Below are 13,927 nucleotides of genomic sequence, written 5' to 3'. Positions count from 1 at the left end.
TGATGACAGGTTCTCGGGGTACTTTGAGTTCCTGCCATTGGAGTACCCGAGTACCTGCCATTGGAGTATCTGAGTACCTTCCATTGGGGTAACCGAGTACCTTCCATTGGAGTAACCGAGTATCTCCCATTGGAGTAACCGAGTACCTGCCATTGGAGTAACCGAGTGCCTGTCATCGGAGTACCCGAGTACCTCTCTGTATCCCATCAGAGTACCCGAGTACCGGTCTCCAGCCCAGAGTACCCGAGTACCTGTCTCCAGCCCAGGGTACCGAGTACCTGTCTCCAGCCCAGAGTACCAGAGTACCTGTCTCCAGCCCAGAGTACCCGAGTACCTGTCTCCAGCCCAGAGTACCCGAGTACCTGTCTCCAGCCCAGAGTACCCGAGTACCTGTCTCCAGCCCAGAGTACCCGAGTACCTGTCTCCAGCCCAGAGTACCCGAGTACCTGTCTCCAGCCCAGAGTGCCCGAGTACCTATCTGCAGCCCATCAGAGTACCCGAGTACCTTTCTGAAGCCGATCATTGTACCGGAGTACCTGTCTGCAGCCCATCAGAGTACCTGAGTACCTACCTGCAGCCAATGCCTCCTAGATTATGTGTTGGGGTATTTGCTTTCCAAAATGGGGTCGTTTTATGGGGGTTTCCATTGTCCTGGTGTTCCAGGGCCTTCAAAAGTGTGATAGGTTGTAATGAAATTTTATGTGAAATTTATGCTCCTAGAACACCTGACGGTGCTCTTTGCATGTTGGGCCTCTGTATGTGGCAAGGCTGTGTAAAAGTCTCACACATGTGGTATTGCCATACTCAGGAGGAGTAGCAGGATGTATTTTGGGGTGTAATTGCAAGTATGCCCTTACTGTGTGTGAGAAATAACTTGTTGTTATGACAGTTTTGTGTAAAAAAAAAAAAATCTTAATTTTCCCAAGAATTGTGGGAAAAAAATTACAACTTCAAAAAACTCACCATGCCTCTTACTAAATACCCTGGAATGTCTACTTTCCAAATAGGGGTAATTTGGAGGGTATTTATACTGTCCTGACATTTCAGGGCATCAAGAAATGAGATCGGTACATCATGTGTGATCAATTTCCAATGATTGGCACCATAGCTTGTAGACTCTATAACTTTCACACAAACTAAATAATATCCACTAACTGGGGTTATTTTTACCAAAGATGTGTTGTAGTATAAATTTTGGCCTAAATTTATGAAAAAAAAGACTTATTTGCAAAATAAAATTCAGTGGTGATTAAATTCTACCAAAAGAAAGCTCTATTTGTGTGAAAAAATTTGATTGGTTACAGCGTTACATGACGCTGAGTAATTATCATTCAAAGTGTGAGAGTGCTGAAAGCTGAAAATTGGTCTGGGCAGGAAGGGGGTGTAACTGCTCTGTATGGAAGTGGTTAAAGAACAAACATGAAATCCAACGCACAAAAATATGAATATGTGTGAGATCCATTCACCATGCAAAATATAAAGAAAGTGACTGGTGTCTTTTCTATTAAGTGCAGTGACACCTCTGTTTGTGCTAGTCTCTCACCCTACAGCTGTAAGGTTACAGCATAAATTGGTATCTTTCGCTGATTGATCCTTTACTTTCAGCTGCCTCAGTGGGTCCTCCTATGGCGGGCTCAACTGGTAATTCTGTTTTTTATGGAAAACATTTTGATTATTTTTTGTTATGGACTTCTATTGATCCCTTCTTTTGTTCACCAGTTATCATATATGGTTGAATTTTGCTATTGGGCTCATTGATTGCAATCTTTATTACTCACTTTGAAATATTTTTGTATCAATTTTCCAATCTCAGTGTGATACACGTGTTAATTCGAATTCTTTTATTAATATTTTCTTCTCAGTTGATTTGCACAGCGGATGCATTGTGTGCATTGTGCGCAGTGTGTCACATGCATATGTAGGATTTACATCATCCTGTTTTTTCTTACATTATTACTTATCAGCTGGTATGTAGCACCAATATTTTATTTATTAGATTCCTTTCGGCTAAGGATTTGCTGACCGGTGCTAGGGGCAGTCGGCCATTTGACCACTTTTAAAGTGATGGTGCGGGAGTATCTTTGTATATTAGTATTCAAAATATTGCTTTCAAAGCAATCGTACGATAATCTGATCATTAGTACACAGCTTTCGAGAGCCGATCATGACAATTCATGCAAAATTATTCGATGGGACAAGCGCGAAAATGTGTCTTGTACGATAACAGAATGTGCGATTTTTTTTTTTTTTTTTTGTTTAACCACTTGCCGACCGCTCACATTGAGGGTACTGCGGCAAAGTGGCTCGTTATCGTCCAGCGACGTAGACCTACGTCACTGGACTCATCCCCTTGTGGGCGGCGCGCGTGCCGCTGGAGGCCCGCTCCCGCTGTATTCAGACACAGCGGGAGTCGGGCCAGGGGAGGAGAGGCGGTGATCACCGCCGCTCTTCCCCGATCGTTGGGGATCGAGTGTGGAGATCCGCCCGCTTGTGTAAACAAAGTGGGCGGATCTCCTAAGTGACAGGCAGTCACAGATTACAGGATTTAGCATAGCTGAACCTGCAATCTGTGCCTGTGTCACACAGTCCCCTCCCCCCACACACGTCAGTAAGCACCAGGCATACATTAACCCCTTGATCACCAATAAAAGTTAACCCCTTCCCTGCCAGTGTCACTTTTACAGTAACAGTGCATATTTATAGCACTGATTACTGTAGTAATGTCACTGGTACCCCCAAAAGTGTCAAAAATGTCAGTTAGGGGACCGATCTGTCTGTCGCAGTCTCGCAAAAATAATCGCAGATCGTCGCCATTTCTAGTTTAACCACTTAAGCCCGGAGGATTTGGCTGCTAAAAGACCAGGGTTTTTTTGCGATTTTTTTACTGCGTAACTTTAACGGACAATTGCGCAGTCGTGCGACGCTGTACCTAATTTGACGTCCTTTTTTTCCCACAAACAGAGCTTTCTTTTGGTGGTATTTGATCACCTGTGCGATTTTTTGATCATGCGCTATAAACAAAAAAAGAGCGACAATTTTGCAAAAATAACAATATTTTTCACATTTTTTTATATGAAATTCCCCCAAAAAAATGTAAAAATCAAAATTTTTTTAACATTTTCGGCCAATTTGTTTTATGCTACATATGTTTGTTAAAAAAAATCGCAAAAAGCGTATTTTGAAGTCATCGCGTTTACTAACAAAGGGAAAGATTTTTGTCATTTTTGGTGGGTTTTTTTTAACGCGTAATGGCGGCGATCTGCAATTTTTTCGGTACTGCGACATTGCGGCGGACAGATCGGACCCTTGACTGACATTTTTGACACTTTTGGGGTTACCAGTGACATTACTGCAGTAATCAGTGCTATACATATGCACTGTAACTGTAAAAATGACACTGGCAGGGAAGGGGTTAAATGTATTGGAGAGGGAGGGGTTAAGTGTGTCCTAGGGGCGTGTTTCTAACTGTAGTGGGACATGGCTATTGGTGTAAAAACAAAGATCAACGGTCCTACATAGTAGAACCCTCTGATCTTCATTTTTACACCAGGGAGAATGACGGGCGGCTTGTTTACATAAGCCGCTCCTTCTTTCTCCCTTCACCGGAGCGATCGTAGTGTGACCGGCGGACATCGGGTCCGCCGGTCACACGCACTGACTTGTCAGTGAACGAGCCGGGGCAGCCAGCTGTCAGAACCAAGCGATCGGCGGTGTTCGATCGCTCCATTCTCAGTGCAGAGGCGCCAGGGGACAGGTGCAGCATTGGACTGATGCTACATCCACCTAGGTAAGTATAATTGGGGTCCCTAAACAAGCAGGGAGATGGTCACATGCTTCCCATATCCAAGTAACTCCAGTTTGTGCAAAGGAAGCATAGCCAAGGTGAGTATTTGTGAATGGGTGGGGAAGGGGGTGTGGTTGATTAGAGACCTAAATGGGCAAAGTGACAGAGTCTCTTTAGGTGAACATAATTGGGAGCTGTTCCAGCCAATGCCTAAATTGCTTACACAATAATATAAACTTCCATTTTCCTCTCTTCTAGGCACAGTGTCTTATGAACGTCAGTGGTGATGCTGTTATCTTTACGAGAGAATTAGAATCAGACGGAGCACCACCTGCTTCACAGCAGTCCACGACAATTTCTACAAACCAAACAGCAGTGTCGTGCAGAGAAGGGACATGATAATCCGTAAAGGAGGAGGCTAATCTTGCCAGGAGGATGCACAATATTGCCAAATTATCATCCATTCAGATTGTGTGTTGCTTGTTACAATCTGGACATTCACATCTGTAGAATGCAGCGATATAATAGCAATAATTTTCTGCATGTACCCAGAATTCGTTGTAAAACTTTCACTGAACTGGAATCCCTAATCTAACCTCCCTTTGATCCCAGCTATGCAGACACAGGAAGGCCGGCACCCAGATTGAGCTTCTTTGTCTGAAATATGATTGGATAATGTGTCCAGTAACTAAATTCATTCCATGGTTGTCGGCGTGAGTCCAGCAAATCTGCTGTGACCCTTGGGGTGCTGCATTCCGGTGTAGCAGGAACAATTGGGGGGGCATTCACTATCGGTTCATGTATGGCTGTGATGAATCGCTGCAAATTACCAGTTTTGGAAAAAATTACTGTAAAGTGAAACCACCTTAATCCAAACAACAAAAATGCAGGAGGAGCTGAGGTGGCCGCTATCAGCACATAATATATTTAAAGCCTGCTTTAAATCTCTGAACTATTTTTTTATCATCTTGTGCACCACATATTATGATCTGTGACTGATTGTGCTTGGAAAGACTTTTAAGTACTTTTCTTTCTTGTCCATTGAAGGTCACGGGAATTCAGAGACTGTCGAGTTATACTGCATGTTACAGGAGGATTGGACACTAGCAAGCAAGAAATTGTTTGCCAACCTAGAATAACCTCTAATGTACCTAGCATGTCTCAGTGTTTTTGCTAGTGTTGTAGGTCCTTGTTCATGTTGGCAGGTCCCTTATCTGGTAGGGGGCTCAGTCTCACCCGGTTTCATATTCAGGCATAGGTCTTTCAGGTGGCTTTTGGGCTACAGGCATTCCTTATTTCTATTCTATTGGGCCTATTGGTGGATGTTGCTCTGCCCATCCCTCAGTTAAACGGCTTTAGGACACCCCAAGCAGTATCTTAATTCCTGTGTGAATGTCAGGATGAAAAATAAAATAGGATTTTCGTACTCGCCACAAAATCCTTTTTATGCAGCCTATTAAAGGATACAGGTCACACCAAGCACCCCCCCATGTTTATGTTCATGCTCTCAATACTGCGCTTGCCACAAAATAAGGCATGCCAGGTAAAGGAGAGTTTCTATTGGGCATACTTACAGCTTTTTGTGTGCCAGTATACTATCCTCTTGTAGGCATACAGAATAACCACCTAATATCTGAATTCCTGTGTCCCTCGAGTGACTCCAAGAAGAGGATTTTACTCAGTACAATAATCCTCTTTTTTTCTTTCAGAAAAAATGCTACTTCTTGCTCTCCCCCTGCTCTTTGCTGGGAGAGTTGAATAATATCCACACCCTTCATCACAGCATCACCTCCCATTAGTGTCCCCACACAAACTTGTATTGCAGAGGAGTATGTCTGACCATGTTTGTTACTAATTGCTGGCTACTGAAGGCACTGAATCAAACTTTGGTGCTATTGGACATCAAAGTCATATTTAGAATCTCAGCACAACTGCTGCAAAGTAAAGGGCAAACTAGGAAAATGGAGGTTTTAGTACGATGTCTTTCTGATTTTATTTGATATCCCTGTGACATAATCGCTTCACTCCCTAAGCATCTTGCAAGTCCAGGGCGCCAGGAGGAAGCTCAGGTGTGCTGCCGATTTTTACTGAAACTATGTGTCCCATGATTCTTTGGGACTTGTGTAGTCCCTGGGCAGCTGTAGGTGGTTCCGTGAGCAGTAAAAGGGAGTAATGTGTAATGTGATTACCAACTCACAGCTCATAATTTCCTTAAGGTTTTATAGACTCGGGAGGTAGGTGTTACTAGGCTGGATTCGATGGTTATTGCAATCCATGTATTCGTATCCAGCTTCAGCATAGGTAATGTCTGACATCAACTTTGTAGTCTCAAGGACTACAGATGGAAGGCTAAATTACTCGCCTCAAGACAGGAAGTGGGTTTGCAAAACTGTTACACAGATGGATGTAAAGCTGAGACAGAAAAAAAAAAAAAAAATTAGTGATTGCATACAGGCAACATGACAGGAAACCCCATACTAGGAAACACTTCAGGAGGTATTTGCAAAATCTGTTCTAATTTTTTTTAGGTTGGAGTTCTACTTTAATGCTGCACACTGTTTTATGATAAAACATATCTGCCATGTGGATCTATATGAACATTGGGTTGTCCAACACATTCCAAGTCGAGGGCTACCAATATGGAGTTATCCCTCACTTTACTGCTCTCACAGTCTCTCCTTTTCTGGGAATGCCCCACTAGATGCTGGCATATAGTTAGTAGGATTTGCACCATTGGATGGCTGTCAGGGCCACTCCCATTTCCACTTCATCCCAGAGAGAATCAGTTGGGAGGGAGGGGAAGTTTTATTCTTCCACTCTTGTCTTTGCAAAATTATAGGGCAAGTGGGGAGCAGGGGGTAGGGTTTAGATGAAAATGGATAATCTGTCATGTTGGACAGATACTGTCTAGTGCTCTCAAAGAAGGAGTGCCTCCCAGTTGGAGGTCATTTGTGCCTAAAGCTGGCCATTCATGGAGCAAATTTCATCCGGTTCTGAAATTTCACTCCATGGGTGGCCCTGTCGACACCCTTCCAACTGACTTATTTAAATTGAAAAATCGAGGAAGCCATGTAGAAAATTGTCACTGAAAAGCGCCTGCATTCAGTCAGATGCAGGAACTCTTCCAGTATTTTCAAAGTTCACTGTTGAGCACAGGTGGCGGAAGCTGTTTGGTTTTTTTTTCGTGCAGCCTGTAAAAAAAATGTTGTGTGTATGGCCAATTTTAAGGTTGTAAGTGTTTTTTTACCTTCATGCATTTATTGCATAAAGGTAAAACAACCTTCTGTGTGTTGCAGCCCTCCTAATAATGCCCCCCTTGACCCAGTGATGTCCACGGGAGCCTTACCACTCCGAGGATGCACACTCCTGATTTGGTTTCTTTCTCCCGCTGTTGTCAGTCACAGCCAGTGAGCCAGTCAGGAGATGGCGGGAGCAGGGCCGAGCTGGGATTCCGAGTGTAAATGGACACACAACTGTGGGTCGGGAGCACCCCTGCTTAGGTGCTGGGGGCACTTGGCAGGAGGGAGGAGCCAGAAGCCAGAAGTGGCGGCGTGGGACCTGAGAAGAGGAGGATCGGGCCTGCTCTGTGCAAAACTACTGCACAGAGCAGGCAAGTATAACGTTTGTCATTTTAAAGGAAAAAAAACAAAAAAAAAACAAGGCTTTACTATGACTTTAAAGTGCACTCTATTGGATATGGAAAACCACACGCCAGACTGCTTCCCAGCTTTTCAATCTTAGTTTACTGTAGCTCATTTGTAAACAACATTTGCTACAAACCAGAAGTTATTTTCCTAAATTGCAAATCCTGAAGTAGGGGGTACCCTTAAACACTTTGGTATGTTTAAACAAAAAATGTAATTAAGAAATTTAGGTCTTCAAACTTTTAGTAATTTTAACACCCACAAGCCTCAATGTACAACCATTGCTACATAGCTTTTTATGACAACCCATTTTAACTAGGAAATAAGGAGGAGTAACATAGCTGATTCCATGGAATTCTAGTAATATTTAGGTTAGGAATTTAACCAAGCACTATTTACTTCCAAACAAAGCACATAAATAAACCTTGACACCATTTCAAAAAAACAAAATTCAAAACACAAATTTGTGAAAAACAGAGCCTCTCTGGGTATAACAGCTACATGAGAAAAATGTAAAAAAATGAATCATTGTGGGTGTGTTTGGTTAATCCTCATCCTTAGCATGGCATAGTTGGAAAATTCTGCTTTCAGAAACCAATGGGAGTTTTCCTTCTCACTTTCATGTGTCCGTCAGTTATGGTCATGTGATGGCGGAGGTGGGCCTGTATGCAGCACCCCTTCAACAGACTTTCAGTGTTCAGAATCTTATCGGTAATTTGTTATCATAAAGCTGAGCTGCCATCGCACTAATTTTATAGATACCCAACAGAGATCCCAGGTCACAGTTCAGAGTATGAAGAAAGCAGCTACAGACAGATGGCACCATGTGTTAAAGATTCGGTTTTCCACAGTACAGACAACTGTAATACAGCAAACAGTAAAATAATCCTAATCCATGACATCTCTGATGGTGCCTGTCAATGAGATTCATTATCATTAACAACACAAGATTAATTTCACAAAGCCAACTGCAGGGGCAGCATCGGTGGGGCTCGGCAGCCCTGTATGATACTTGTGGCTGTGAAGGGTAGTAAGTCATGTGAGATTTGTTTAAAGATTTAAAATCATCTATATTTTTGATACTTTATTTTTAGTATTTTATGTTCTGGACATTGTCATTGCACAGAAGACACAAGGAGGAGACATGATGGTTTCAGGGGGTGCCCTAAATGGAAACAGAAACTATAAACTTGAATGTAAATATTTATGCGTGGCAGGTTGTAACATTTCTTGAGTGTATAGAGAGAAATAAACTGGTTTTAATGAGGATATTATGCTGATTTCTTCTGTTTTTTGCATTCTGTAGACATTTTTTTTTTTTTAGGCTGAACACATTTATCTGCCAAAAGAAACCCATTGCACCATTAAAAGATTATTAAAACCTTGCAGTCCCTCCCCATTACCAGCTTCAACACAGCTTTGTAACACATTTTCTCCTCAAAAATTTACAAAGTAAGGCATCACATTCGCACCACAGCACATGTTTCTTCCACATCACTTCCCAGTTTTACTGGTTCTTCTCTCTCCCACTTTTCTCTACTTGATTCTGCATCCCTGATTAAATTGATCTCTAATATGAAATCCTCCACCTGCATACTGAATCCTATTCCCACCCACTTATTTAAATCTTGCTTTAGTTCTCTATGCCCCATTATTCTTAATAAAATAAATTGCTCCCTTATCACTGGTTTTGTACCAACCATACTCAAAACTGCCGCTATTACCACAGTACCAAAAAAAAAAAAAAAAACAGCGTGGCTCTGGCCAACTTAAACAACTTTTGCCCAACATCGAATTTAACCTTCCTTGCCAAGATCCGTGAGTGGTTTGTGATATCTCAGCTACTTAACCACCTGACTCTAACCTATTTGAATCCCTCCAATTTGGTTTTCACCAGTTGCACAGCACAGAACCTGCCTTGGTTAAAGTCACTAACGACCTTCTGTTAGCTTCTGATTCTGGCTCACAAACTATTCTTATACTAATGGATCTCAGTTCTGCCTTTGATATTGTAGAGCACAATCTTTTATGGATTAAAGGAGAAATATTTGGTGTTATTGCCCATTTATACATTCCTAGGTGGATGCAGCATCAGTCCCCCGGTGCCTCTGCACTGAGAATCAAGCATTCGAACACACAGCTGATCACTCAGTTCTGACAGCTCCCTGAGCAGAGAGCTGCTGTAAGTCATCAGCTCTCCACTCTGCCTCCTCCTCGCTCATTTGGGCGCTGAGCTGTGGAGGGGCAGGGAGTGTCCGGCTTAGGCTCTTAACCGCTCGCTTAGAGGCTGAGCTGGGTGTCTGTCCAGGCACCTGACAGATCCCGTTTCCATGGTTAAGATGACACGGTACCTAGACCGACATCTGTGACGTCAGAAGAGTGCGGACTTCAGACCGTTCTCTGCTGAAAACGGGTCACAGGAATGCAAAATTAACTACACTCCTGTGATCCATAGGAGATGTCTAGCCAAACGAGCTTTGGCTGTACATCTCCTTTAAGTCCTATCTAACTGATCGCTGTCACCTTGTTTTTCTTGGCGGATTCCAGTCTTAAGTTGGTCCAGTCAAGTATGGTGTTAGAATGTCATAAAAACAGCGCTACCAGGAATGTGAATATTCAATAAATAAACAATAAAACCATCCAATGATTACATATAGTAAAGTGCACTAGTGGTAAGATATGTAACAATTCATACATATAAAGGTGCAATGATATCAAAAATTGATTATAGTGTTAATAGTGCAAAAGTGCTGGATAAAGTGCAGTCCGAAATAGTCCATTCAAAATATAAATTTCAATAAAGTGCTGAATATAAAGTGCTTGAGGTGCTCCACACGGTGGGAAGGTGCTTCAAAAGACCCTTTTGGGGATCCACTCAACAAATTTATATGGTAATCAAGCCTCAAATAAGCAGTGGTTTCCCAGCATAATACAGCCCTTAGGGATAGATGGTTCAGCAAGCCTCCATCCTTCAAATACAGTTCCCCCTCGGTCAGGCACTCAAAAGCAAGGGAATGACCCAGAAATAGTGAAGCTCGCAGGATAATTTATTAAAATATCAAGATTAAAACTACTCCTATAAGTAGAAAATATAAAAGCATGGGATAACCACAGTAACAGCGTAGTGTGCGTCCACTTCCGGGAACGCTGCCGCTGTGCTTTCCACGGGGTATAGGAAGTGACATTGTGTGGTTGCCGTCTGCCAGGAAGTGTGTTGACGCGCTTCGCCCGCCTACAAGGGGCGTTATCAAAGGCATCACTTCCGCTTTCGGCAGAACAAATTTATAGTGTACTGACAATTAGTACAGCCAATCGAGAGAGCGGGGTGGGCGCCATCCGAGATAACAACACTTCCTATTTATAGCATTAATAACGGGTGTCCCTGCAAATGACCAGGAAGTTGAAATAATGGCGTGATCCCGTAGATTTATTTAAACAAGTCTTAAAAAATGATTTGAATAATGGGATAGAAAATTTTGTAGAATATATTTTATATAAAAAAATAAGATTATAACACCACCTCACTTCCTATTCACAATTCATATATTAAAACATATAAAATTCATTAATAAATTCATGGTCAAATTAACAACAAGTTATTATATATATTTAATTAAAAAGTGGAGAGACTGATTTGCATATAAATGTTAGAAGAGACTGATTTGCATACCAATGTTAAAAGATATATATGTTTGTTACAAAATATTTTATTTATAAAAAATATTATAAAAATTATAAAGATAAAAAATAAAAATATAAAAAAATAAAAATAAACAAATAGAAATAAAAAAATAAAATAAAAAGAAATGAAAATAAAAATATGAAAAAATGATGAAAAATGAAGAAATGAAAAAATAAAATAAAAAAATGTATATGAAAAACAAATATAAAATTACCAGTTGGATAGAAAACAATTTAAATCTAATTCAATGTTAAGCCCCCTAGGTTGGAGGGCCCCCAAACAATGTATCCACTGAGTCTCGTTTTGTGAGATTGCTCTCTTCAGGTTCCCTCCCCTCCAATGGGCCTCCACCTTATCTATGCCACAAAATGTTAGACCACTAGGATCACAATCATGCACCAATCTAAAATGATTGGACACGCTGTGATAGTGAAACCCTTTCTTAATATTTGCAATGTGTTCTCGTAATCTGATTCTTAATTCTCTGGTGGTCCTACCCACATACTGGAGTCCACAAGGGCATGACAGTAAGTAGATGAGGTGCGTGGATGCACATGTAATAAATTTATTAATGGTATATTATTTTCCATAGACATGAGAATTAAAATCAGTTGTTTTTCTTTTCAGGTTTCTTGAGGTTCTACACATCATACATTTACCACAACTGTAAAAACCAGTCTGATCTAAAAAGGTGCATGTTTTAACGGGGGGATTGAATACATTATGTGCCAATTTCAGTCTTAACGTTTTGGGTTTGGTATAGATGAACTTGGGTCTAGCTGGTAAAATAGTATTTAAAACCTCATCCTTTAAAAGCAACTACCAATGTTTTCTTATTATTTGCTCCAATTGCTTATACTGTCTTGTAAACCCTGTCATAAAGGCTAGGCCATCATCATTTGTAGTGTTAGTATTTGTTTCTTTCTCTTTGAGCAGGCTTTTTCTGTCCGTTTTCCTTATAGTTTCTTTGGTATTTTGGAGTTCTTTAGCATTATATCCTTTTTCTTTAAATCGTTTAATCAGCATGTCAGCTTGATGGTTGTAATCGTCATCCAGATCACAATTCCTCCTCACCCTCAGCATCTGGCTCTTAGGAACAGAGATCAGGCATTTAGGGTGGTGGCAGCTTCCCGTCGGGATGTATCCATTCCTGTCCACATCCTTAAAGTGAGTACGGGTAAATAGCTTTCCTTCATACTTGAATATCTCCAAATCTAAGAAATTGATAGATCTGGTTCCTATTGTTTCTGAAAATGAGATGACGTATCGATTTTCCCCAATAAAGGTCAGAAACCTGGCAAGGGAGTCCTGTGAGCATAAAAATATTGGCTATGGACGGGGCATACTTAGCCCCCATAGCCACTCCTCTTTTTTGCCTGAAAAATCTCTTGTTGTGCCAGAAAGAATTGTGGCTCATAGCCAAATCTAAATCTTGTAGTAAGAACTCCTTTTGCTCCAATTTTATCTTCGTGGTATCAAGAGCGCACTTTGCTGCTTCTAGGGCATGCATCTGTTGGATATTCGTATAGAGTGAGTTCACATCTATACTGACTAATAGATCATCATCATCTTTTATCTCTGCCCCATTTAGTATACCCATAAGGTGCTTACTGTCTCTCAAATAGGACTTGCCCTGTTGTGCCAAAGGTTGGAAAAAACAGTCCAAGTATTCACCCACCCTGGAAAACAAGGAATCCACTCCACTTATTATTTGTCTTCCAGGGGGCTTGTCTCTATTTTTATGTATTTTTGGTAACTGGTAGATGACCGGTACCCTGAGTGCATCCGGTACCAGTTAGCTGCTCTCCTTTTTATTCAAAATCTCATCCTTAGCTGCTCTCTTGATTAATCTTGTGAGTTTGGCCTTATATTTATTACTGGGATTGCCCTTTAATTCCTCATAGGTGTCAGTATCATTGACCAGTCTATCAAGTTCCTCTAAATAATCTTGTTTATTTAAAACAACCAACCCTCCCCCTTTATCCGCTTGTCTGATGACAATGTTTTTCTTCTTTTCCAACTGCTTGAGACCTCTCTCTATATCTAGCTTCTTCCTAGAGGGATGGGCCTTCAACTTCTCCAAATCATTCTCCACTAACGTTTTAAAAACATCTATAAACTGGTTGTTGGTGGGCTTAGGGTTAAAAATTGAATTATTACGAAGTTGCGTATGTGTATATTCATCCAATACTGGTTTCCCGTTTATCTGACCTTTAGCAAAATGCTTCTTAATATAAATTTTGACGTTTTTGAAGGTCAATAAAAGTGTCGAATTTATTAAGATTTTTGTCTGGTGCGAACCTAATGCCAATACTCTAAGTTCATCTTCCGAAAAGGTGGTATCGCTCAGGTTAAAAATTCCTTCAGTTAGGTTTCTCTCTTTCTTTTTCCTCTTCCCTTCTCTGCATCCGCTGGTCCTTCTCTTTCTGCTTCTCTCTCCTGTACCTGAGGAGGTCCCATGGAATACCATGGTCTCCAATCCTCTCTCCAATCTGGTTGGTAATAATTGTTGGTTCCTCTTCCTCTGGGGTTGCGTCCCCCCCCTTCCTCTCCAGGGGGGTCTGCCAGATCCTCTCCTCTGAAAATCCTCCCTGTAGTAGTTGTTCTGGTAGGGACCCTGATAATGTCCTCTACCTCTTCTAAAGCCTCCATTATGATATCCCCGTGGTCCACCTTGTGGGCCCCTTTGGTTATATCCATGGTTTTGCGGTTGTGGGTAATACGGTTGGGGTGACTCATTCCTCAGAGGTTCAAACCTGTTATATATAGGAACTTCATGTTGCAGTGTTTCAGATTGTAATCTTACATGAGATACAG

General features: G+C 41.4%; 1 protein-coding gene across 10 annotated transcripts in view; it reads left to right on the top strand.

Moving 5' to 3' along the window:
- C2CD5 (C2 calcium dependent domain containing 5) overlaps positions 1-4,232 on the top strand; it is a 190,175-nt gene extending 185,943 nt beyond the window's left edge. For all 10 annotated transcript variants that reach the window (XM_082256116.1, XM_082256123.1, XM_082256121.1 and 7 more), the window contains one exon: positions 4,043-4,232. In XM_082256116.1, the coding sequence (XP_082112242.1) occupies positions 4,043-4,183 (141 nt within the window). In that variant the 3' untranslated portion in view covers positions 4,184-4,232. The remainder of the gene's footprint in view (positions 1-4,042) is intronic.
- Positions 4,233-13,927: the final 9,695 nt, after the last annotated feature.

This window comes from Pelophylax lessonae, assembly GCF_965119305.1.
Source record: "Pelophylax lessonae genome assembly, chromosome: 4".
NCBI lineage: Eukaryota > Metazoa > Chordata > Amphibia > Anura > Ranidae > Pelophylax > Pelophylax lessonae.
Note: the sequence above shows the minus strand (reverse complement) of the source record. Positions and strands in the feature narration are given on the sequence as shown.